This window comes from Panthera tigris, chromosome D1 (assembly GCF_018350195.1).
Source record: "Panthera tigris isolate Pti1 chromosome D1, P.tigris_Pti1_mat1.1, whole genome shotgun sequence".
NCBI classification, from domain to species: Eukaryota; Metazoa; Chordata; class Mammalia; order Carnivora; family Felidae; genus Panthera; species Panthera tigris.
In genome coordinates this window covers 95,281,797-95,308,163 of record NC_056669.1, presented here as the reverse complement: position 1 = coordinate 95,308,163, position 26,367 = coordinate 95,281,797, and the positions used below count along the sequence as shown (strand labels likewise).

Below are 26,367 nucleotides of genomic sequence, written 5' to 3'. Positions count from 1 at the left end.
ATCACGACCTGAGCCAAAGTCGGGTTGCTCAACCAACTGAGCCACCCAGGTGCGCCTAAAGATCACGTATTTTTTTTATATGAAATTTATTGTCAAATTGGTTTCCATACAACACCCAGTGCTCATCCCAACAGGTGCCCTCCTCAATGCCCATCACCCACTTTCCCCTCCCTCCCACCCCCCATCAACCCTCAGTTTATTCTCAGTTTTTAAGAGTCTCTTATGGTTTGCCTCTCTCCCTCTCTAACTTCTTTTTTCCCTTCCCCTCCCCCATGGTCTTCTGTTGAGTTTCTTAGGATCCACATAAGAGTGAAAACATATGTATCTGTCTTTCTCTGTATGACTTATTTCACTTAGCATAACACACTCCAGTTCCATCCATGTTGCTACAAAAGGCCATATTTCATTCTTTCTCATTGCCAAGTAGTATTCCATTGTATGTATAAGCCACGACTTCTTTATCCATTCAAGATCACGTATTTTTAAACAAATTATTTATGTTATTTTAAAAGTGACTCACCAAAAAAACAAAACAAAACAAAAGTCCCAGTTAGGGTATTCAACAGAATTCACTGGCAGCCAGACCCACCTCTGCAGTTCTAAGAGAAGAAGGAATTCCATTTGCCTGATAACACAGCTCCCAATCCTCCTCCCTATTTATTCAAATCACCACTATCCGTTAAAAAGAATATTCTAGAAAGAGGAATAAGTTAGTGCAAAGCTTGTGCTGGAGACGCACAAGGAACAGCAAGGAGGACATTACGGTTGGGTGAAAAGAGAAAATTCCATTCAGGTCTGAGTTCGAATGTCACCTTACTGGGAAAATCTTGCCTAACCCCCCTATGTAAGGGGACACAAACTTCCCTCCATCCTCCTCAGTAATGCTCTATTATCTACCTTGCTTTATTCTTCTTCTTAGTACATCTCTCACCACCAGACTTACCAAATATTTACTTGTGTATTGTTCATCTTTCCTATTCCAAGGCAAGCTCCATGAGAGCCAAGACTTTGCCCATTTTGTTCACTGCTATACCCCCTGCACACTGCAAAGTGTCTGGCACACCAAAGGTGAACAAATATTTGTACATGAAAGGATAATTATGGGAGTATTGAAAGAGCTCGAGAATAGAGGACACAGTCTCCCTGATGGTATCTTATCCTTGATGGTCTAACCACAAAATAGGTCACAATATAGATATAGATATAGATATAGATATATAGATATATAGATATACAGATATAGATAGATATAGATAGATATAGATATATAGATAGATAGATATTGTGAGCCGAAGTTGGATGCTCAGCTGTTTGAGCCACCCAGGTGCCCTGAAAAATGGAATTCATTATCTCAAATTAACAGGAAGTATAAGGCACCTCCAGAGTAAGTACATTCAGAAGCTCAGTGACAGCATCAAATCCCAGGTGCTTTCCATCTTTCTGTTCTGCAGTCCTCATGTGTTGGTTCTTTCCCCAGTTTGTACCCTCTGGTCCCAAGGATGGCCACAGGCCTTCGCATCCTTATATAACACCTTTCCTTCTGCCTCTTTTTACTGAGGAGGAAAGCCTTCTCAGAAGCCCTCCTTCTGGCAGATCACCTCTTACATCTCACTGGCCAGAACCTCATTACATGCCTATTCCTAAACCAACCTCCAGCAAGGGGAAAACAATCAGCAAGATAAGCTTAAATTACCCAAGACTGGGCCCCCGGGGCCGAGGAGGGAGCCAACCTCCCCTGAAGTATGTGGTTATCCAGTATTTATACAAAATTAGGATTCCATCAACAAGCAACGAACCACATCTGTCCCCAAGTCGTCCAAATGCTGTACTCACTCTGTACTGACCATGTGGAAACCATCTCCTATTCGGTAGATCGAAATTAAATTATGAAGAGATTAATGCATACTTTAACACAAACATAAACTCATGAGGTCCATTCAATATTTAGTCAGTCACCTGTATCTTTTTAATGTTAAAATACTGAAAACAGGCCAACACCTCAACCCCGAGAGGTGGCAGAGCCTCCGCCCCCAATGGAAGATTACAACAGGCATCAACTTATGCGTACTTCTTTTTATTTCTCCAGGAATTAGCTCCTTCTCTCTTTTCCTTGGGCTTGTTTTGTTTTGTTTAAGGAGAAAGAAACCAAGAGTAACTAGTCTGATGGCAAATATGGCTAAGCTGGTGCCCCCTCTACTCTGGCAATACCAATGGAGCACACACTTCAAACGCATGTCTTTGCCCAAGGACTTAAGTGGCTGAAGCCAGCAACACCCAAGTGCACAGGAGACAGAAGTTCTATCAAATTAATGTTCCTCCCCACCAACGGCCCTCAACCAGTGACTAATGGCCATTGGTGTACAAATATCCGAGCTCCCTGGCCCTGCAGGTGAAGTAACTCTGAAACTTGAGTTCTGCACTAGCTCCAGAGTTCTGCGGTGGGATTAGGTTCTAGTTCACCACAGTGCTTGATAAAATGCCCCCTTTACTGGCTGTGTTCCCTTCCCTGTCTCACTCCCTACTGGGGTTTCTTGGGATCACCTTCCAAATAAACTGACTGCACCTGAGAATCCCTGTCCCTCAACATCTGCTTCTGAGACAGCTCAAAGACAGGAGTGCAAAAGGAGAGAAAAGCGAATGTTTCCAGTTGTAGTAATATCAACAAATAAATTGTCAAAAAAAATTAACTCACAATTTTCAAAGAAGCAATGTATTTCTGAAGCAAATATTATTAAAAGATTTGGATATTTATATATAGTCCTAAATTTTGCTATATTTTAAAAAATTAGATTCCAAGTACATTCTGGAAAATATGCCCTCATTTCAAAGATAATACCTTTGCTATAGAGATCTAAAAGGTACTGCTTTGTCATCAACCTTATAATTCATAAGAATCTAGCTGAAATAAAGATGAGAACAATAGAAAATCTTTCACTGAAGAAAAAAGAACTCTCTAAATATCTTTAAGCCTAAGACAGGAACAGTGGGGTATTGAGTAAGAAATGACGGGAACTTATAATCACCTCTTATAATAATGCTTATAATACAATAATGGGACTTTAAACAGTTATGTCAAGCTTGAAAGTCTTCCAATTATGTCACAGTTGAAATAACACTTTGCTACCAATAATTTAACTATATCCTTAATCCACTATAGTTAATCATAGCTTTTGTATATATTAAAAATAAAGTTGAAGCTGAAGGTATTTCTTTAAAATTAACACAGTTCGTGGGGCGCCTGGGTGACTCAGTCGGTTAAGGGTCCAACTTTGGCTCAGGTCATGATCTCACTGTCTGTGAGTTCCAGCCCCGCATGGGGCTCCATGCTGATGGCTCAGAACCTGGAGCCTGCCTCAGATTCTGTGTCTCCCTCTCTGTCTGCCCCTCCCCTGCCCATGCTCTGTCTCTCTCTCCCTCTCAAAAATAAATAAACATTAAAAAAAATTTTAATAAAAGAAACTAACACAATTCGTGGTTAAATTAGTTTTACTTTTTAAAAAAATTTTTTTAAGTTTATTTATTTGAGAGAGAGAGAGAAACAGAGTACATGAGCGAGGGAGAGAATGAGAGAGAGAGAGGCCGGGGAGAGAGAGAATCCCAAGCAGGCTCTGAGCTGTCAGCACAGAAACTGATGTGGGGCTCAAACTCACAAACTGTGAGATCATGACCTGAGCCAAAGTCAAGAGCCAGATGCTTATCTGCCTGAGCCACCCAGGCTTCCACCCCAAATTAGTTTCACTTTAAATACAGAAACCAAGCTTATGTTCTAACAAAGTTGTAAAAAAATTTTTTTTGTTTTAGGTACATTCTAAAATTGACATATGTTAGATAATATTAGATAATCACATCAGAAGAGACTCAGGTGTTGATCACGACAAAGTTGCAATAAATCTAAAATAAATCTCGGAAGGAACTTGAACCTCACACAAACAATTTAATCAACTTCTGGAGCAATTCTATTTCTAGATTTCTAATTGAAAACGGAAGAGGGAAAAAGGCCCAATGTCTAATATGTATAAAATGCTTTGTACTTTCTACAAAGAGGATTCAGAGAGAGATTCAACATCTCTGAACATAAAGTGGGTATTTTTAGACATATTTGAGAGATGAAATAGAATAGCTGACCCAAGATTCCACAGCCAGTAAGTGTCAAAGGTGAGAAGGTGGACTATGAACTCAGGTCTTCTGTTACGTTTAATACACTGTCCACTACACTTCCCGGCTTTTCTGCCGAAAAGGAAACAGCCAACATTCACTGAACTAAGGCACAAAGTGCTACATGGGCCACACTCCCTCAAACCGTTCAAAAATACTATGCTACCTTTCCTAAGATATTACATGCTGAGTCTCCAAACTTTCCTATAGCACAGACTTTATGAAAACTATAGAATGACTGCTAAACCAAAGGACTTCAGTAAAGAACTCACAACATTAGGCTCAGCCTGGTCCTAATCTGTTGCAAGATTGCCTGACATCCACACAGAACCCGTAAGAAATCAACCTCATTATTCCCCCCCCCAAAGCCTGCTCCTTCTCTTGTGTTTCCAACGTCAGTGACTAGTGGTATCATCTGCCCAGAGTCCAAACATGTCACAATCCTTCTGGACTTTGCCGTCTCCTTCTCCCCCACAACCTATTTATGGTGAAGGCCCGTGACTTGCACCTCCTCTCTCTGATTCCCTGTCTCAGTCCCTGCCCCCATTATCTTAACCCAAACCACCATCACGCAATGCCTGGCTTACCACCACCACCACAACAACTGGTCTCCTACATCCTGAGTTGCTCCCTTCACATCCATTCTCCAAAATTTCAGCTGTCCAAACTATAAATTTGATCATGACACTCTACTGCTTGAAATCTTTCAATGACTTCCCAAGGCCCTTAGGATACTAAACCCTCACCAGAGCCTCAAGGTCCTTTATGACTGCTCCCCCCACCCCGCCCATTTCTCCAGCCTTACCTCTTGCCTCTCTCCTCCAGGACGTTCGGCCCAAACTTCCTGAATGTTCAGTCCCTTGGCTGGAAATGCTCCCTGGTCCTCCAGCCGCCCTCACCTGCTCATCTCTAATTCATCAGTGTAGTTTGCATAGTGGTTAACAGTACGTTCAGGGGACAGTTCAAATCCTGGATCTTTCTCCACTTACTAGCTATGTGTCTTTGAGCAAATCGCTTTCCCTCTATTAACTTAGCTTTCTTTCAGTAAAATGGGGATGTGAATAGGACCTACCTTATTGGATTATATGAGGATTAAGTAAGTTCGTTGAGGTATTTAGAAAAGTATCTGGGGTTCCCCATAATGAGTTATGCGATTGTTAAAGTTACATTTTTTCTGTCATGGGCAGCTTTGAATTTACAGCTCTTAAAAACCCCTAAAAGGACACAAAAAAAATTTTAATGGGGAAAAAAAAAAGTATCTGGGACATAGATTTTTCATAAGTATTATGTCTTATTACCATTATTAACATCATCATCTTCCTTCTCTTTTTCTTCCATACTTTGGATTAAACATTATTTCTTCCAGAAAACCTTCTCTAAGCCCTTTCTGGAGCTGCTTATGTAATGATCCGTGTCCTCTGCTAGACCAATGGAGACAGAGACTACGGCATTCCTGATCACCACTATATTCCCATACTCAGTACTGAGTCTGGCCCATAGCCAACTAAAATGGAAATTCCTTCTGATTAAACCTAAACCCATTTTCCTTCTTCATCATTTGGAGAACTTAACATTTTTTAAAAAGAGAAAAAAATAATTAGAACATCCTCTCTAGTCTCTTGGCCCTTTAAAACTCAATACTGGGGCACCTGGGCGGCTCAGTCAGTTGAGCATCTGACTCTTAATTTCGGCTCAGGTCATGATCTCACAGTTCACGGAATCATTCTTGGGATTCTCTCTGACCCTCCCTCCACTCACACACGCGTGCCCTCTCTCTCTAAATAAATAAATAAAGTTTTTAAAAAAGAACCATCAATATGTATCACTTACATTAATTTCATAGTAAAGATAATTTTTTTAAATCTACCTATAAAGAAAGAAAGCAGATTTAAAGGTTTCTTTTCTCTAAATGTTATAAAAATAAACTACAAAAAAAGTCACTAAAAAAATAGTATCACAAACAGAAAAAAAGAAAATATTATTCTCTCAATTCTTTATAGTTAAGCTTCCAAAGTCTTCAGCTATACTTCTATGGTCCTACTTAAACCAAAAGCAAATTAAACTTCTATTATTTGCATCTACCAAAAAAGCATTCTTATTAACACTCCTATTCTCACCCCAAATCTCCAATTAGTAAAGACTGGGAAATTCTGAATGTGCTGCTTGTGGTTCTCATTGTATAGCAACATATTTAAGTTCCAAGTGTTTTATTTTTTTCCGAATCTATTTCAAATGCAGAAACACAGAAATAGCCTAAAATAGAATCTCGATTCACTGTCAAAACTATTAGTAAATATTTAGTACAGAAATCGCCGAAGTTTTAACACTATTATAAATCAAGCCCTGGTACGGAGAATAGACATCTGGCTAAAAAGGCTGCGTGTGTAAGTCCCCTGTCTTCTTTTAGGGCTAGCCTGACCATAGTCCAGTGTTTCCCGAAATGCATGATCTTAAGAATCCTCTTTATTTGTTAAAAATACATTTGCCCACATTCTTTTCTTAGAGATTTTGATTTAGTAGGTCTATAGTGAAGACCTACAGTCCTTATTTTTAACAAGCACATGCAGTTATTCTTGTGATCCATGGGAGTTTGGATACCACCGTGGCATAAACCGACCTTTCAGTTTTAGACAACGTCTGAGGAAGTCTCCAACGTATAAGCTCTTGTACAGGTATTCCAACTTGCCTTAAAAATCATTATCAGGAACTTTGGCAGGCAAGTGGAAAGAACATGGAGGCTGGAGCCAGAAAACCTAGATTCAATTTCTTCTGTCATTGACTGTAACCCCGATGTCGGTCACTGTATCTCCCCGATTCTGGCATATTATGTAGAAATAACAAAACCAACCCTAACCTGCTTTGCAGGGATGTTGTGGAAACCATCTGAGAATACTTGCAAAATCACTTTGCAAATTAATATGTCATCATTACAGTAAAATATCATTAATTCAGCCTCCTCTAATTCAGAATGTGTGAGCACTATTGTCTAACCCACTGTGGTTTTTTTTTTCACATTATCTATAAAGAGATCATCACCTCCTTTCACATGACAGGCAAAGAGAGGTATTGGAAAACACAGATAAGCAGCAGTTCCCTGTTCCATAGCAAAATTATTAGACTGAATGCGCAAGATTAGGAAAGCTTGTTTACTGCATTAGCTCTGTTTATGTGACAAGTCTGGAGGTTCAGCTATCATTAAAGCAAGCTTGGCAATATTTCTACTGGAGTTAGCTTGGTCGTGAGCAGTTAATGCCAGTCATTACAATAAAACCAATCTGGAGAATGAGTTTTCTACATACTAGGAATGTTAAGGGAGCACTAAAACTGGCATTTAAACTTCTAAAAGATACTGTAGCCTTTCCTGGCCACCTTGAGGAACACATACTAAAACAATACAATATTTCCTTGGCAATTCAGTGTCATCAACATAATCTGTAGTTGGGGGTATAAGCACAGCTGAGACAGTAGGTAAGAGATTTGGATCAACTCACTCAGCTTACACCATTGTATTTAATGAGAAAGTTACCCCAGTCTTAATGACTGTGAAAGGGTGTACCAAGAGCATGACATAATGGCACCCTTGATGGGTAGAGGTGCATGTCATTTCTTCAAGAGGTCGGGCACTTGGACAGTGAGGGCTGTTTTTGCCCCATACCAGTTGCTGAATATATAAAGAAGTCCAATTCTGCCCACATCCTTGTTGTCAGCACCGACCACCCTGACAAATCCCTTCTACTCTACATCTCTCCTGCCACTGTTTCAGCTCAGTCTACCATGGATGAGTCCGCCATTCTCTGCCCTTTGCCACCGACCTGCCTTGCCTGGCCATTCTCTAACTGGATGTATGATCTTGAGCAAGTCATTACCTCTTTCAGAACATTTCCCTAAGAGTTCAACTGAAGAGGTCACCCTCTTCAATAGCCCTTCTGGTTTCATCACTCCATCATTGTTCTCTTCTGCTTCCTGATGACATTCCAATTTTCTTAAGTTTCTCACAAAATGACTAAAGTTTTGTAAAAATTATCAACCAACAGTCATATTCATTTCTTTCCATGAGGCAAATAAACTACATATCCAACACACTCTGTGGAACTTTCTAGAAGTTATTGGCTATACATATTTACCAATCAATGACTTTCCCACCCAAGAGGTTTTCCAGGGAATTTGGTTCAATGTCTCCAACAATTTAAAAAGTCTAAGTGTTTAGAAGGTTTGGGCACATTTTAGCAGGACTTCAAAATAACATATCCTAGAGTTCTTTTTTCACTAATTCACTCAACCTTACCAATTAGCAAGATTTTTCCAAAACTTTAATTGGAAAAGTCTTTCTTCCTAAAAGAAAATCTATTTCCAAGAATTCTGTAAAGATTTGGAGATGAACAATATATATATTATTAAAATTCCATTAATAGTTAAGTGTTTATTACATGTAGCAGAGTGGTTGGTTTCCTGTAACAATTTCCTAAAACCACAGATGAAAAAAGGTTAGCTTATTACGAATTCTACTCAAGGACATCTTTTTGATCTCACTGCATTTCACACTTTCAAATTGTTATCCAGGCCCTGCTGTAATATAATAATTCTATAACCATTCTTTATCTAACCAGCCTTGGTTTAATTTCAATCTAGATTTTTAGGTGTGTGTCACTTGAAATTTTAAAGCAAAAAAGAAAAAATGGGGGTGCCTCGGTGGCTCAGTTGGTTAAGTGTCCAACTCTCGACTTTGTCTCAGGCCATGATCTCCTGAACTATGAGTTCGAGCCCTGTGTTGGGCTCTATGCTGACAGTCTTTGGATTCTCTCTCTCTCTTGCTGCCCCTCCCCTACTCACTACCTCACTCTCTCTCTCTCTCAAAATAAATAAATAAACTTAAAAAAAATGGGGCACCTATTTTGGCTCAGTTGGTTAAGCATCCGACTTTGACTCAGATCATGATCTGCCCCTCATCAGGTTCCGTGCTGACAGCTCAGAGCCTGGAACCTGCTTCAGATTCTGTCTCCTTCTGTCCCTCTCCCACTTGCACTCTGTCTCAAAAATAAACATTAAAAAAAATTTTTTTAAGCAAAAAACAAATATGGTGTGCACATTTTGCAAAAAAAAATACAAAACCCAAGCAAAACACCCCACCCCCAAATGAAATACACCAGAACCTCAAGGAAAAAATATTCACTCACCAAATATTACTTACTGTGCACTATGCAGGGGCTTATAGTTTAGAACAAAGGAGGTATTGCATATGCATGTGTGTGTATACACAAATGACTAATAAGGTAAAATGGGGAAAAGCGCACAAGATAGAAAACAAGCACTATCAGGGTTCCAAAAGTACACTTCCACCTGGGCAGCCAGAAAAATTCATAATCTGGCCTCTGAAAAGTGGGTAGAATTTCACACAGAGGAAGAGTGAGGAAGGGTGTGTAATAGGAAGAAAAAGAGCACTCCTAGCAGAGTGAGATCAACATTCAACAGCCAATGAAACTACTACATGTCCCTGCACAAAGACACAGAAGCAGAAAGAATATGCAAGGACAGGCATGTCTAGGACTCAGTAAGTCATTTGGAGATGCATCCAAGAAAAGATGCAGAAAGGGCCACATTATGAAATGAGACCAGAAATAGACATAAGAACATGATGAAAAAGGGCTAAGCAGCTTGGTATCTGTGTAGACATTAGGTAACTTGAAGTTTTTGAGTAAGGTGTACCAGGTAACTTGTTTCGAGATTTTGGGGGAAGATGAAACTTGCAACACACCGCCATAGGGAGGTGATACATCAAGGAACTTGGAGAAAAGTACGGATGGGAGAGAGCCTGTGCTGGTAGATTCAGTGTGATGGCACTCTCCTAGCTAGAGGGGGAAAGGAGTGTGATTCTAAGACGTGAGGTGAAGGAGCAGGCTGGTCACTTGCTGCATTTGACCCCCTGGAGTAATTTACTTGGTCCACAGAGTACACTTGAGAAATGTGCCTCAGTCTTAAAAAATTAAGAAACTTTCCATTTGAAAATTGCTATCTGGGGCTTCTCAGGAAGAATCCAAGGGGACACAACTGGAGGAGGAGTCTATGCCATGACTGATCTCTGGGACGGTACCCACACACGCATTTACACCTGGTCCACTTCACTCATTTACTTAACCTGCTGGAGACATTTGAATTTGCCATCCTGATTTAGAGGCTGGGTGACTCTGAAATTAGCAAGAATAAGGATGTCCAGAACAAGCAAGACAGAGCAAAGAAGCTGAATTTTAGACATGCTAGGATCGATAGCCATCCCGAAGGGAATATGCAGTAAATTATTATGAAAACTCTGGGAAAAAGAAGATGGATATAGATGGGAAGAAGAATTACCCCCACAAGTAAAAGTGACAGCTGATATAACAACAGTATCACCTAACATTTATGTAGCATTTGGTAAATAAATGCCAAAGACTGTTCTAAGTATTTCACACCTATTAACTCATGTAATCATCATATCAAACCTATTATTATCCCGATTTGACAGAAGAGAAAACTGAGGCACACAGAAGTCAGCATGATGTAGTTTGTAACTGGCAGAGTTGGGGTTCAAAAGCAGGTTGTCTAATTCCAGAGTCTATATTGGGAGAACTTCTTCCTGAGATTATAATCTATATTTTGTTTTTATACTAAATAATCTCATTTTATGTCCATCAACTGATGAATGGATAAAGAAATTATGGTTTATATACACAATGGCATATGTGCAATGAGAATGTGCCACTACGTGGCAATGAGAAAGAATGAAATATGGCCCTTTGTAGCAACGTGGATGGAACTGGAGAGTGTGATGCTAAGTGAAATAAGCCATACAGAGAAAGACAGATACCATATGTTTTCACTCTTATGTGGATCCTGAGAAACTTAACAGAAGACCATGGGGGAGGGGAAGGAGGAAAAAAAAAAAAAAAAAAGAGGTTAGAGTGGGAGACAGCCAAAGCATAAGAGACTCTTAAAAACTGAGAACAAACTGAGGGTTGATGGGGGGTGGGAGGGAGGGGAGGGTAGGTGATGGGTATTGAGGAGGGCACCTGTTGGGATGAGCACTGGGTGTTGTATGGAAACCAATTTGACAATAAATTTCATATATTAAAAAAAAAACAAAAATAAATAAACAATCTCATTTTAGAGATTGGGAAACTGTTAATATTTCTTACATTTATAACTAATCACTTAAGAGAATAGAGAAAGAAAATATAATTTCCCCACCAAGTTCATTAACCCTTAGTCTCAACAATACTGGAAAACCTTACTTAATAGATATTTTTATCCATTCAACCAATATATATCAGCATTTACTATGTGTGGGCACTGTTCTAGGTGCTTGAGATACATAAGTGAACAAAAAAGACAGACTTTGGTCCTTCATGGCGCTTCCATTCAAAAAAGGGGTAGGCAAACAAGAAACATCATAAATGAGCAAAGTATACCACATGGGAGATAGTGACAAGTGCTATGAAAAAGGACAAGGACAGCAGGGTAATGGGGATCAGAAGTGGGGTCAGGGACAGAGGATTGTGAGTTTAAAGGCAGGAGGGAGGAAGTAAGAGTTAGCCATGTGGATATGGGCAGGGGCGGAGGGGTGGACTTTCCAGGAGGAATGACTAACCAAAGGCTCTAAGGCAGCAGTGCCAAACACGTCCAAGGAAGTGAGTTCAAGGAAGCGTGTTCAAGCAGGAAGTGAAAGTGACTGGGAGGGTGACAGAGAGAGAGAGAGAGGAAAAGTAGGCAGAAATGAGGTCAGAGATAAAAGAAGCCAGGAGGCAGGTGGTTGAAAGCCTTGTCAACCACAGAAGTTTTTAATAGGAACAGGATGAAAAGCCAGGGGAGGGATCTGAGTACAGGATCACATGATTCAACATGAGCTTTGCAAGGATCACTCTGGCTGTTGTAGAAGAATCGACTGTAGGGGGATGCCAATGTTGGATCGGAGAGACAGGAGGCTGCTATTTTATCAAGATGAGAGATTTCAGTGGCTTACACCAGTGTAGAAGGGACTGGATTCTAGATATTCTTAAGTTAAAGTCAATGAGCTTTCCTAACAGACTGTACGTGGGGTGAGAGAAGAAGAGTCAAAGATAATTTTAAGGTCTTTACAAATTCAGTGGAAAAGTTGCACATAACTGAATTTTCCTAAACCTTCGTATCTGAGGTTCACTAAGGGGAGCCAGATTTCAAGGAAGCACTTGGTAAATCTTTTCACAAAGCCAGAAATCTTCCTCTCATGGCACTAATCTCCTCTTAACTGATCAGTTCATAACTTCATATTTCTAATAGTTTATCAGCTGAGTGAACTACATTATTCTTGGCTTCGATAATCCTTCTTCCTCAAATAAGAGTAATGTATACAAATAAAAGATGTCACTAGAACCTCATTTACAACTCACTTCATTGTCATAATAATCCTGAAAAGTATCAGCCCCATTTGATAGATGAAGAAAGTTATTCTCAGAGGTTAACTATCTTTGCCCAATGTCAAACATTTTATTTATTTTTTAATGTTCATTTATTTTGAGAGAGAGGCACGTGTGTGAGCGGGGGAGGGGCAGAGAGCGGGAAAGAGAATTCCAAGCAGGGCTCCATGCTGTCAGCACAGTGCGATCTCCTGAACCGAACCAGGAGGTCAGGACCTGAGCTGAAATCAAGAATTAGACGTTTAAAAATAAATAAATGTTAAAAAAAAAAAATTTTTTTTGAAAATGGGGGGCGCCTGGGTGGCTCAGTTGGTTGAGCGTCCGACTTAGGCTCAGGTCATGATCTCGTGATTTGTGAGTTCGGGCCCGTGTCGGGCTCTGTGCTGACAGCTCTGAGCCTGGAGCCTGCTTCAGATTCTGTGTCTCCCTCTCTCTCTGCTCCTCCCCTGCTCATACTCTGCCTCTGTCTGTCTCTCAAAAATAAATAAACGTTAAAAAAATTAAAAAAAAAAAAGTTAGACGCTTAACCGACCGACCCACCCAGGCACCCCAACTTCAAACATTTTAGCCACTAGCAAAGCTTACCCTTGCTATTCTGATTCCAAAGCCAATGGTCTCCTTATCACTACTGTTAACCCATGTAATACTCTTGAGAGATAGTCATTGTTCTAAATCTTAAGTCTGCTAGCCTTTCCTCCCTTGCCCCACTGACTAGATCATTTAAATAGAAGTAACTTCACTTAATGGTGGTAAAGATGAACTCTGCAGAAACTGGATAGTCTCCCTGGAACTGCCAGTCAGAGACAGGGCAAACCCATTGTTTCACTAGACAAAATGAGTAAATAAAACACAGCATTCCCTCTGGTGCTGGATTTATGGCAGGCTTCTCAGCTACCACACCATGGTTTTATGGACTGACCTCGAAAAAGCAGTAGCCCAGTTTCAGAGTTCATTCAACAACCCTATCACCCAGTCCCTGGTAAGAGCAGAACTTCCTACACCATGGTGATTAGATATTTTCCCCCAGGGAAGAAATGGTCTCTGAAAGATGATAACCAGGAATGAATGGCACAAGAGTAGTCACCCACGCTCTAAAGTATGAATCTGCATTTTGGGTTTGTTTGGGTTTTTTAAGGCAATTTTGACTGAGGTGATCTGAATAACTTGCACTGGTCCATCTCTATGGCAATGCAACAGTGTCAGGAAGGTCATAGAAACAAGGAATTCTGTTTAAAGTTGCAATTCCACAACATTATCCTTGTGCTTAAAATCCCTTCAATTGTTCTCCCTGACCTTGGCGTAGATTCAGTAGCCCTGCTTGCCGGCCCAATCTCCCCCCCTCCACTCTTCATCTTGCATCGTGCCCACCCGTTCTCGGCTCTAGTCGCTCAGGCCTTGTTTCATGCAAGCCGCCCAACATCCGGCCTCAGGAGCCAAACACCTGCTGTTCCTTCTGCTCCTGCTGCTACTCTTCCCTTCCCTTCAGATCTCAGCTCCCTCATCACGTCCCCAGGGCAGCTCTCTTGGGCCTCACTCACAAGCTCTCACAGAACCAAGCAGGTCTTCTTTATCACTTAACAGCACAGTTTGTTCATCTGATTGCTGTTCACCAGCCCGTTGGTCTATTCCAAGGTCCATGGACAGCACTCAACAGTATTTGTGGTTGTGGATGGACAAATGAATATATCAAACTCTCCACCAAGCACAGTGAAGGCTCTGCTTACCCAGCCTCCCAACCTTAACCTCCATCTATCCCAGAAGATGGATGAAAACTGCTATATTTTTATTTTCACTAAATATGAGAAGAGAAATGGAAAAAAGGATCCACTGTGCTATAGACTGAATTTGTGTGGTAAGGACCAAATTTAAGTGGAAATCCTAATTCCCAATGTGATGGCATTAGGAGGGGGGGCCTTTGGGAGGTGAGTGGGTCATGAGGGTAAAGCCTACTGAATGGGATTAGTGCTCTTATAAGAGAGACTCTGGAGGATTCCCTGGCCCTTCTGCCATGTGATGACACAGTCTATGGTGTCTATAGATGCCATCTAGCCTATAGTGTTTTTGTTACAGCAGCTCAAGTGAAAAAGATACGCTATTTTTATTTTTTTTATTTTTTGAGAGAGAGAGGGAGAGAGAGAGAGCAGGGGAGGGGCAGAGAGAGAGAGGGAGAGAGAACCCCAAGAAGGCTCTGTGCTATCAGCTCCAAGGAGCTGCAAGGCTCTAACTCACAAACTATGAGATCATGACCTGAGCCAAAATCAAGAGTCAGATGCTGAACCGACTAAGCCATCCAGGCACCCCAAGGTACACTATTTTTAAAAAGTGTTTTTTTAACTTATCCTTCTCTACAAATGGCATTTGATGGCATGGGAACTGATCTATTCAAATCCACTTACCCATGTATTCTAAACTTATAAATCTCACTATTTAAATCTTTCAGCACATTTTTTTCAGAAACTGAAAGAAATAAATTATCCTCAATTCAACCAAGCAAAACAACGAAAAAAAATTAGTTTTGAAGCTCAATAATCTCAGTTGCAACAGCAATGATAATCTTCTTTCTGAAGATGTGGTCACCCAGATGTCAACTTTTTTTTTTTTTAAAAGAGAGAGAGAGACAGAGGCAGAGACAGAGACAGAGAACATGAGCAGGGGAGGGGCAGAGAGAGGGAAAGAGACAGAATCCCAAGCAAACTCTGCATTGTCAGCGCAAAGCCCGACGCGGGGCTCAGTCTCAAGAATCGTGAGGTCATGACCTCAGCCTAAATCAAGAGTCGGACGCTTAACTGACTGAGCCATGCAGGCGCCCCAGATATTAACTTTTTCTTACCAAGACTTACCTTGCCAATTAGCTCAAGTAATTAGTACATAATGCTAGTGAGGCTAATAAGATTACTAATAATGTTATCAGCCTTTGTGTGTCAGGCACTGTACTATCTGTTTTACATAGAATAAGTATTCCCATTTACCCTTCAAAAGAATCCTATGAAACAGGCACGCACTATTATCCTCAGTTTGCAGATGAGGAAAGTGAGGCTCAGGGATGTTTACTACCCTCCTCAATGTTACACACTGCTCGTGAGTAGAGAAGCTAAAATTCAAGTCTAGGTGTGAGCCTCCAAGGGTTCAGGTTTGACCTCTAAATACGAAACTTTAACACTGCATAAAAAAAGGGAGGGGGGAAGAAGGAAGAAAAAAAGAGGGGGGCAGGGGGATAGTGAGGGCTAATGAGAGGGTGTGGGGAAAAGATATTCTAGCTCAGAGTACAGAGGCTGAATTTCTAACTCCAGAAAACCTTCTTTGGTTTCTCCTGCAAGTAAGACCAAGGCATGCTCTCGGCCTGACTCTCCTCCGCCTCAGCTTCCTCTCACACAGCTCTAGCACAACATCTTTAAGGCTGCCCTGCTAACTCCAATCTGGAAACCTTGTTCCATTCAGGCCCATGGACTCCCTTTTTGGAGCTAACTTGCAGAACAAACAAATACCTTCCAGAACTGTTATGTTGTTTCTCTGCCCTCCTTCACCTGCCCTGCTTTAAAACAAAAAACAAACAAAATTGGATTCTTAAAAAACATGGCACGACTGTGAACAACATCAGCTCACCAGCAAGAACAGGTATACTCAAGTCTCCTGAATGTCAACAGGAAGCATATTACATGTATCAAGCTGGACCTCCAGAGCATCACTGAGTCCATCGGAGAACACCAGAGTAATAAACAGAAAATAAACAGCATCTGAGGTCAGATCCACCCATAGTGATGGTAGTCAAACGCTTTGCTTTATTAAGGCGCCTGACTGCCTTTCCAGTGTTTTTTCACGGAGCAACAAGATTCACGGTTATAAATCTGAAGAAAATCCTGAGCTACTTGATTCTAAAACGTTCTACCCTAGTCTACAATGCTTCCAGAGATACCAAGCATGTGCAAATTTGAAAGTGTGCCTTCGATTAAAAGCGATGTGTTCTGGGGTACCTGGCTGCCTCGGTCGGTAGAGCATGTGACTCTTGATCTCAGGGTCAAGATTACTTAAAAATAAAAGCTTAAAGAATTATTTAATAAAAAGCAATATATGCCTAGGATATAAAGGAAGCCACCCCCAAGTACTTACTCATGCAGTGTGTAAACCAATCACCAACACGCAAACACGTGCACTGCAGAATGGACAACTTGGCTTCAAATCCTGATCTTCTCTCACTAGCTATGAAACCATAGACAAGGGAAGTCATTTACCTAAGCCTCTGTTTCTTCCTCTGTACACCGGGGATAATAGAGCATAGCTCAGAGACAGATTAAATATAGACTATGTCAAGTGCCTGGAACACTTCAAGCATTCAATGGTATTTATTTTTTCCGGGATTGCCAATCGAAATAATTAACATTTCATACATAATTCCTCAAATGATGTGATACCGCAAAGCCTAAGAAAGGGACCTACTGTCAACAGACCCTAGTTACTCAAGCAGCCTTCAACCACTGGAGGTAACTAGACCAATCCTGTGTAGTTATCCGCTGTAAAAACAGAAATTATGCATCACACCTGATTTTCAGAATCCTTTGATTCTTGGAGCTTGGCTAAACAAAGCCAGTTTTGATGAATGGCTTTTCTACAAAAGAACCCCACCAACCCATAACCTTTCTAAGTCTTCACTGTCCACTAAATTAGGAAAACCTTGGAATATTACAGGGCCAAATGGAGTTCCATCAACATCCAAAGCTGCAAAATCTCAGGGATCTGCTAATATAGATGTGCAGACAGCAAAATGCAGAGGTAAAAACCCTTTGCAAAATCTAAACTCACTCCACAGAATGGAACAGTATTCAGCAATGATAAGAAATGAAGCATTGAAATATGCCACAACATGGGTGAACCTTGAAAACACTGTGCTAAATGAAAGGCAGTCACAAAATACTTCATATTGTAGGATCCCATTTATATGAAATATCCAGAATAAGTAAACGCATATAGACAGAAAGTAGATTAGTGGTTGACTAGGGCTTGAAGGGGTGAGGGTTGGGGGGGTGACAGCTAACAGGTATAGGTTTTCTTTTAAGGAGGATGAAAACATTCCAAACTTAAATTATAATGGTTATATTCACAACCTGTGAATATAATAAAAATATTGAACTATACACTTTAAATGGGTAACTTGTATGGTATGAATTATATCTCTATGAAGTTATTTTTTAAATCTCACTGGTTAGTGGATCCTTTATTCTTTTTTTTTCTTCTATTGTTTGTTTATTTTTGAGAGAGAAAGAGAGAGTGTAAGCAGGGGAGGAGGAGAGAGGGAGGGAGACACAGATTCTGAAGCAGGCTCCAGGCTCCGAGCTGTCAGCACAGAGCCTGATGCAGGGCTCAAACTCTCGAACCAGGAGATCATGACCTGAGCTGATGTCGGCCGCTTAACCCACTGAGCCACCCAGGCGCCCCAGTGGATCCTTTATTCTTTGCTGCTTGCAGCAATATCCTCTCCATTAAAAACTAAACACAAGAGCTCAGAGTGTGGTCGTGGGTTGAAAGTTATGAAGTATCTTGGCTTGAGAAGTATACTTACCTTGCCTTTCCATCTATCACCTCCACTTTATTTCAATATCAATCATTTTAGATGAATTGTATGATGGAAACTGCTTAAATAAATGCAAAATTTATCTATGCTTAAACCAAAGCCTACAGATTACATTCTTTATTCCTCCACAGCAACGACTGTTCTCTCCTTTATTTAGTACAAACTGACCACTTTTGTTAGCAATCTTCTTCTGATTATTTGCAACAGTGACCTTCCAACAACGAAAGCTCCACTTTCACAGGAGTTCTTTGTTCTCCTAAGAGATACAAGTATCGCATAACAATGACAGGCAATATTGGCAAAACCATCTACACGGGTCCTAGTGAAATCAGCACAATTCCTAACTCGGGTGGAAATGGTACTGGAAAAGAAGCAGGGAAAAGACCTAACTCACAAAGGAGATAGATCAGAGTGTGGGCCAAGTAATGGATGGTCTTAAGACCCTAACTAGGAATATGTGATCTGAAATATTTTTACTAATTGCAAAGAATACCTGCTTTCGAGTTTTTACAAACTTTCAGGGTTTGTTTATTTCTTGTTGAGATATAATGACATACAACATTATATTAGTTTCAAGTATACAAATCACGATTCGACAGTTGTATATATCATGAAATGATCACCACAATAAGTCTAGGTAACATCCATCACCATAATAGTTACAGAATTTTTTTCTTGTGGTGACAACTTTTTTTTTTTAAGTAAGCTCTATGCCCAACGTGGGGCTTGAACTCATGACCCCAAGATCAAGAGTCACATGCTCTATCAACTGAGCCAGCCAGGCACCCCTTGCTGTGAGAACTTTCAAGATTTAATCTGTTGGCAACTTTCAGATTTACAGTAAAGTATTATTAACTATAGTAGCCATGCTATACATACGATGTATTTATTTTTCCAAGCCTTTGTTTTTAAATTTAGAAAAGCTATGTGATCAATGCACCAGTTACTATAGGGAAAGACAAAAAAAAAAAAAAAAAAATTGGGACCCACACTCCCTCCCCTTCAGATTCTAAAATCTGAGAAACATACTCACACGAAGAGACTTAAGAATAACAAGAATAAAAACATATTATCAACTCAGTGCACATTACTACATAATACTTAAAATATTTAATAGGTTATGGAGAGGAAGATGTTAAATGTTAGTACCAGAAAGTAGATAATGCCTCCATAATACGGCCTGCTAACACCACTTATTTGAAGAAGGCTGCACAAGATTAAGATACCCATTTTATAGGGGAAAAACTTATTAGTACTATTTACGCACAAAAATTAATTCCAAAATCCTAACTTTGGTTGAAAAAATTATCTAATTTTAATCTGTTTAACCCTAATTATTCAAGTGTCATCTCTGCTGCTTTCTTTGTCAAATTATTGCAGTTCATCCCTCCAACTGATACAAATAACCTGTTTAAGATGAGCTACTCTTAATTTTGTTATTCAAAGATTCCCTGAATTTGGAGAGGTAAAGGAAATATTTTAAGATCCAGGCCACCACATACATGTAATGCTACAAATAACAACTTGATCATTTTTTCTGCATAAGTTCTTGAAAAAGAGATTTTTCTAACAATCCAAGGTAGACTGAACTCAACAAAGTGTCACTTAGACACTATGATCCTTTCAGTTTTATCCCAGTGTTCTGGTTCAAATTTCACTTCTAAATCTTTTAAACATTTCCTTCAATTTATCAAATATCCTTCCTCTGGAGCCAAATCTTTTCAATACCTTTACTATAAACTCATATATAGATGACTCTGATCATTAGAATTATTAGACACCAGGGTCAATTTTAGTTAAAAAAAAATTATGAACATTACTCTTTGCTTACAAACCACAAAACTTCATCTTGATATAGAATTTCCTAATGCATTGGAATCTTGTGTAACTATTTCAAAAGTTCACAAGCAAGTTTTCCAAACAACAATCAAGAAATTGGGCAAGTCAATTGCAAAATCATAAACTTTATTATAATAATCAACTTGAGCACTTCACTTGTTTTTCAAGGAATATCAAAAAACACTAAGTGATTTTTTAAAAATAAGTACTATAATGTGAATAGCTGCTTCACATCATGGACAGAACTCATACAAATCCATTCCTACTTGAGATGTGTTCTGTTTATGTGGCTGTCCCAAAAGGTTAATTTCTTACATCTTATGTTTAAATGTTTTTGAATGAATAAAGACTATGTTGTTACATTATTTGTCTACCTTACTTGAGCCTAGTCTGAAGGCAAACCCCTAACTATCCCAAAATTCAATAAAATGCTCGGTCAAGTGAACATTCAATCATAAACCAGCAGAATAAATCATTACAGAGAACAACCACAGCACACTACTTGGTTTAAAAAAAAAAACAAAGCAAAACCCAGAGGCGCCGCTGACTTGGCTGAGGGTCAGACTCTTCATGTCGGCTCAGGTCCTGATCCCAGAGTCGTGGCTCAGAGGTAGGATCAGAGTCAGAGTCAGGCTCAGCGCTGGGTGTGTGGCCTGCTTAAGATTCTCTCTCCCTCCCTCTGCCCCTCCCCGCTCGTGCTCTCTTTTTCTAAAATAAATTTAAAAAAAAAAAAAATTTTTTTTAAGTTTAAGCCCAAAGAAATGAAAAATACAGAAACAAAAAATATAGAAAAAAAGCCAGTACACAACTTCCCTGCAGGTAATTTTCCCAACTTCTCCAATCTGACCTTTCTCTTTCATTTTTAAAATCCTCCAACTGAATGGAACTAGATCCATGTGCTTAGCTCTTAGTGGGAATACTTTTTGCTACAAATGTTCTTCTGCAAAAAGTATTTCTGATTGCTAGAGAGCAAGTTACCGTTTTGCAGAAGCAATACTTATGTTGCACATTAAGACTCCAGAAAAGTTTAAGGAGAATTTTTTTAAAAAATTGCAAATGATACGAAATAGGCCGAATCCAAGTAACTAGAGAGAGGTAAGGTTCCAAAAAGCAGAAAGACTTCTGAAATTCTATGTCCTTCTCGTCCACCCTCACCCCCAAAAAAGTCAACAAAATGCTTTCATCGTCAGCACGGGGCCATTATTCAGGTCAAGCGAAAAACTTTACTTTAAAAACACTCATTAGGGGCTAACGAAGGTGCGTACACCGTGACTGGGGAGGCAGCAAGGTGACTGACTCCCGGCCATGAACCAGGAATGGCTTAAAGGACACAAGCCCCTGGCAGTTCCGGCCAGATTCCTCCCGCACCCACCAAGTGGCACTTCAGATTTCGCTGAGCTGGGCCAACAACGTATTAAGTATTTAAAAACCTCTACAAGTCTAGGCAAGCCAGTAGCTGACTAATGGGGTCAGGGGCGTACGCGGGACGCAGGAGCTTCAGGAAGGACAGGGGACCTGGAAAGGGGAAGGCCCGGCGCTGGTCACCACCCGCCAGGCCCCGGCCCGGAGCAGCGCGAGCCGCCGCAGAGGCGAAGGGGCCGGCGGCGCTGGACTGCACTCACCTGCCCATTCTCCGAGCCCGGGTCCGACCCCTACCTCGTGACTCAAACCCCAGACCCGAAGGGCCGTGAAGAGCGAGCACGAGATGCGCAGGGCCAGGTAGGCCACGGTGCCTGCGCCCACCCAGTACAGGAAGCCAGCGGCAGGAAGAGCGCTCTCCATGGCTTTCAACTAGGCCTTACTACCTTCGTGAATGAAAAAAACGAATGAATGAATCCAGGAAGAAGCGCCTGCCCGTGACGGTGAGGACGACACTAACAGGCGCTGCTCCTGCGCCTCTTTCGGCCTAAACCCCGCCCACGGCGCCATATCCGTGCCGCCATTGGTGGTCTAGCGTTCCTTCTGTGCTTAGTGCGTCAGCCATTGGCTGACTCCAGTTTCGCTACCCCGCCCATGTCCCCCCTGGCGTGCCCCCGGCCGCGTTTCCGTTCTAAGACTGCTGATCGTTCGCCTGCCAATCAAACTTCAGCCCCGCCCAGCGCTCCACCACGCCCCCAGGATTCCGCCAGAGGGCGGCGTGTCTCACCCCACCAATTCGCCCAGGTCTCTCATTGGCTGCAGCAGTCTTCACGACTACGGAAGACAGCGCTCCGATTGGCCAGTGAGACAGCCTCGTTTGAGCTCGGGATTTAGGAGGGAATGGGGTCTGAGAAGCCACGAGTAAATGGAAAGGTGGTAGTAAGAAGTGGGCGTGGAGTCATGGTTTTATTTTCACCTCTTTATTGAACACTTCTTTTTCAATGTTAAATGTGCCGTTATCGTTCCCATAAACTTTTCCGAATAAAGGCTTGCATCTCCCGTTTCTATGCCTTCCACCCAGCGCATCTTCCCTCAGGTTACAGGCACTTACTGTGGACCTTCTAAATGCTCCCTTCCGCCCTGAGCATTAAACAGCACAGTTCCCAAGGTCTTGGAATTCAAAGTAAATAACTACATGGACTCAAACAACTATAATGCACAGTGGCAGAAGAGCTGTAAGATGAATGAAAAATGGAGGAACACAGCTTGATGAATAAGTAGTTTGGGGAAGGGACTCCTTGTTTAACTGGACCTTAAAGGACAATAGAGATTTTTCTTTTATTCTCTTTTTAATTTACATTTTCTGTGAGGAGAGATGGGTGCGAGGGGACACAAAAGTGTGCGGTCCTAGTAGAGATAAGAAAACTACCTCAGCAAAGTTAAGTATAAGAAATGGCGTAATGCAATAAAGAAATTGTGTAATGCAACTCTCATCGCCCCATCAAGAGTTGTTTCTTTTTCTGGCATGGATTTGAGTTCATGTAAGACACCTAAAATTTTTCCTAACCAGTAGAGACTGCTGATTCAACACTGGAGATTTTCTTTTTTAAAAAAAAAAAAGGCAGGAATTTAAGGGTAATAATTCTGAGGGTCAACGGTTAACTTGACGCAAAGGTCATAATTTTCTAATATTTAGTTTAAGAGCCTTCTCTCTCCCTGCCCAACCACACCCTCCCACTCTTTTTCTACTCTCTTATAAAAGTATAACCTTAAGGCTGCTACTGTTTTTTATAAACTGTCAACTGAATTCAGCCAAGGGATTTGAGCAGGCACATTTTATATTAATTGAATTTGATATCTTTGGCTGAGGCTGCCTGTCCAATTCAGTGAAATCCCACCATCCCTCCCCCTCAGCCTCTCCCTTTTGCCAAAGTCTTCATGTGCCATATAGCCGCAAATGTATATATCCTGATTCATCATGGCTCATCTGCTAAGGGCCCTCCAAATATTCATGCTCCTTAGAATAGGGCAGAAGGGGGGCACCTGGGCAGATCAGTAGGTTTCAACTCCAGTCATGATCTCACAGTCTGTGAGGTGGAGCCCTGAGCCCAGCCCCACCTTGGGCTCCACGCTGGATTCTCTCTCCTTCTATCAAAATAAATAAACTTAAAAATTTTGTATTAAAAAATAGAATAGGGCATTAGGAGGGAAAGAGAGGTATAAACTAATAATACAGGGGCACATGGCTGGCTCAGTAGGAAGAGCGTGTGACTCTTTTTTTTTATGTTTCTTTATTTTTGAGAGACAGTGAGCGTGGGGGAGGGGCAGAGAGAGAGGGAGACACAGAATCCAAAGCAGGCTCCAGGTTCCTAGCTGTCAGTCAGCACAGAGCCCGACACCGGGCTAGAACTCACAAACCATGAGATCATAACCTGAGCTGAAGTCGGATGCTTCACCGGCTGAGCCCCCCAGGCGCACCATGAGAGTGTGTGACTCTTGATCTCAGGGTTGTAAGTTTGAGCCCCACATTGGGTATAGAGATTATTTTAAAATCTTAAAAAAATAAACTGACAATGTGTATTTTTGATGCATTTGTATGTCTGTCTATGACCCCCACTAGAACTTAAAATTATTGCGAACACGATGTTGTGAATCCATAGAATGTAGAACAGTGCCTGGATCCTAGAGACAATCTAGGATGTGTCAAATAAATCGAAGTGAAGATGCATTCATTCAACAAATATGTCCTTATGTACCAGAAACTGAGCTAGGTACTGGATATACAATAGTGAGCAAATGGTCAATTGTTAGTCCTCATCCTGCTCTACCATTCAACAATGGGTAACCACCGTTATCCTCAACAGCTGATCCTTCCCAGAATCCTTAAGTGGCCCCTCATCATGCTGGCCTCTATATGATGCAGTGCCCTTGGGCTCAGACCCCAGGTCTCTTTATTTCTCTCCGCAGTCTCCCTACATGATTTTATCCCATCCCTTGGTTTTAAATATCAACTGTAAGTTGATGAAATCCTAATGTCTCTAGGCAGGCTCAACTTCTGCTCAGAGGTGTATATAAACATGTAATCTCTACCTGCCTACTCAACATCTTCATTCAGATGTAAAATAAGAATAGACACCTCAGGGGCGCCTGGTTGGCTCAGTTGGTTAAGCATCCAACTTCAGCTCAGGTCATGATCTCACAGCTGAGAGCCTGGAGCCTGCTTCGGATTCTTTGTGTTCTCTCTCTCCGCCCCTCCCCTGCCCACTCTCTGTCTCTTTCTCTCTCTCTCTCTCTCTCTCTCTCTCTCAAAAATAAATAAACATTGAAAAAAATTTTTAAATAAACATCTCAAGGGAAACGTGTTCAAAGCGGAATCCATCCCCATCAAATACACACACACACACACACACACACACACACACCTCGTCTTTTCTTCCAATCTGTTAAAGGCACCACTATTTACTGGCTTTCTAAGGTGTAAAACCTAGGGGTCAACCTAGATTTTTTTTCTTTGCATTTCATTCCCATCTTCAATTCTTCAACAAGTCTTGTTCACATTATCTCCAAAATATATCTTGACTGATCACTACTCCCCACTTCTGCTACTAACAACCTAATCCAAACGACAAGCATTTCTTGCCTGGAATATGGGAATAGCCTCCTCCTAACTGGTCTCCCTGAATCTGTCGTGGGGTTTGTTCTCTGTGCAACTTGAGTGGGTTTTTTTCCCCCAGTAGATTAGATATCATTTCTTCTGCTCAAATCCCTTCAATGACTTTATAAATCAGATTAAAAACAAAATCCTCCAAGGCTCGTTTCTCTGCCCTCACCTCTCCAGCAGCATCGATCACGCTCTCCTGTGTTCACTTGATTCCAGCCACACCTCTTGCATTTCCTCAAATAAGTCAAGTTCACTGCAGTCTCAGAGCAGTTCTATTTCCTGTTCTCTTTCCAGAACCTCTTACCCTCTATCTCCTAAAGCTCACTTCTTTATATTATTTGGGCTTCTGTTCACACGATCTCCCACTTAAAGTGGTTTTCTCTGATGGACCTACATGAATAGACCAAATAGCCTCCTCTCCTTTGCCCCATCACTACTTATCTTTTTACCCTAATTTATTTTCCTTATAACACTTAATGCTTTCAAAGTGTTTGATTACTTGGGTTTTGTCCATCTTCCCAGTAACGTAAGATCATGAAGACAATAACCTTTTCTTGTTCACCACTGTATGTTCACCTAAGATGTGCATCTAAGAGTAACTGACACGTGGTAGGTATGCAATAAATACCCATGGACTGAATGAATGATGAATAAATGAAAATAGCTGGAGAGGCAGACATTAAGTACATTTCCAATTGATTATATGATAAAAATTGTTATGAGTACAAAGAAGAAAAGAATAGGGCTTAAGGAAAGAGAATAAAGGGAGGACCTAATTTTCATGGGAAGAGAAGACTGCCCAGAAAGGTCTAAGGAAGTGACTTTTGAGCTGGGATCTAAGGTTAAGTAGAAATAAACTTGGCAGAGGAAGGCCGGGTAGAGGAAAGGAGAGAGCAACAAATACCCACTAAGGGTTTGGTTGTGATTTTGAAGAACACACACATGTGCCTCCAGGACCTACCACAGCAACTGACATAAAAATAAACAGACAACAAAAAATAATTGTTGATTTTGGATTTTTTTAATAAACAAGGACAAGTACCATAGAAATTGACTTTTGGGGCACCTGGCTTGCTCAATAAGTTAGGTGTCCAACTTGAGCTCGGGTCATGATCTCACAGTTGGTGAGTTCGAGCCCCGTGTTGGGCTCTGTGCTGACAGCTCAGGGCCCAGAGCCTGCTTTGGATTCTATGTCTCCCTTGCTCTCTGCCTCTCCACTGTTCACACTCTGTCTGTCTCTCTCTCAAAAATAAATTTAAAAAAGAAAAAAAAAGTAAAAAAAGAAATTGACTTTCTACTGTTGTTAGAATTCATATTGAGTATGGTATTTTTACTGAGGGAATGTTGAAGACTGAAACCAC

At 41.0% G+C, this 26,367-nt stretch overlaps 1 protein-coding gene across 1 annotated transcript in view; it reads right to left on the bottom strand.

Moving 5' to 3' along the window:
* Positions 1 to 21,895, bottom strand: part of HSD17B12 (hydroxysteroid 17-beta dehydrogenase 12) — a 167,848-nt gene extending 145,953 nt beyond the window's left edge. The window contains exon 1 of the mRNA XM_007082068.3: positions 21,609 to 21,895. Coding sequence (XP_007082130.1) covers positions 21,609 to 21,768 — 160 coding nt within the window. The 5' untranslated portion in view covers positions 21,769 to 21,895. The remainder of the gene's footprint in view (positions 1 to 21,608) is intronic.
* Positions 21,896 to 26,367: the final 4,472 nt, after the last annotated feature.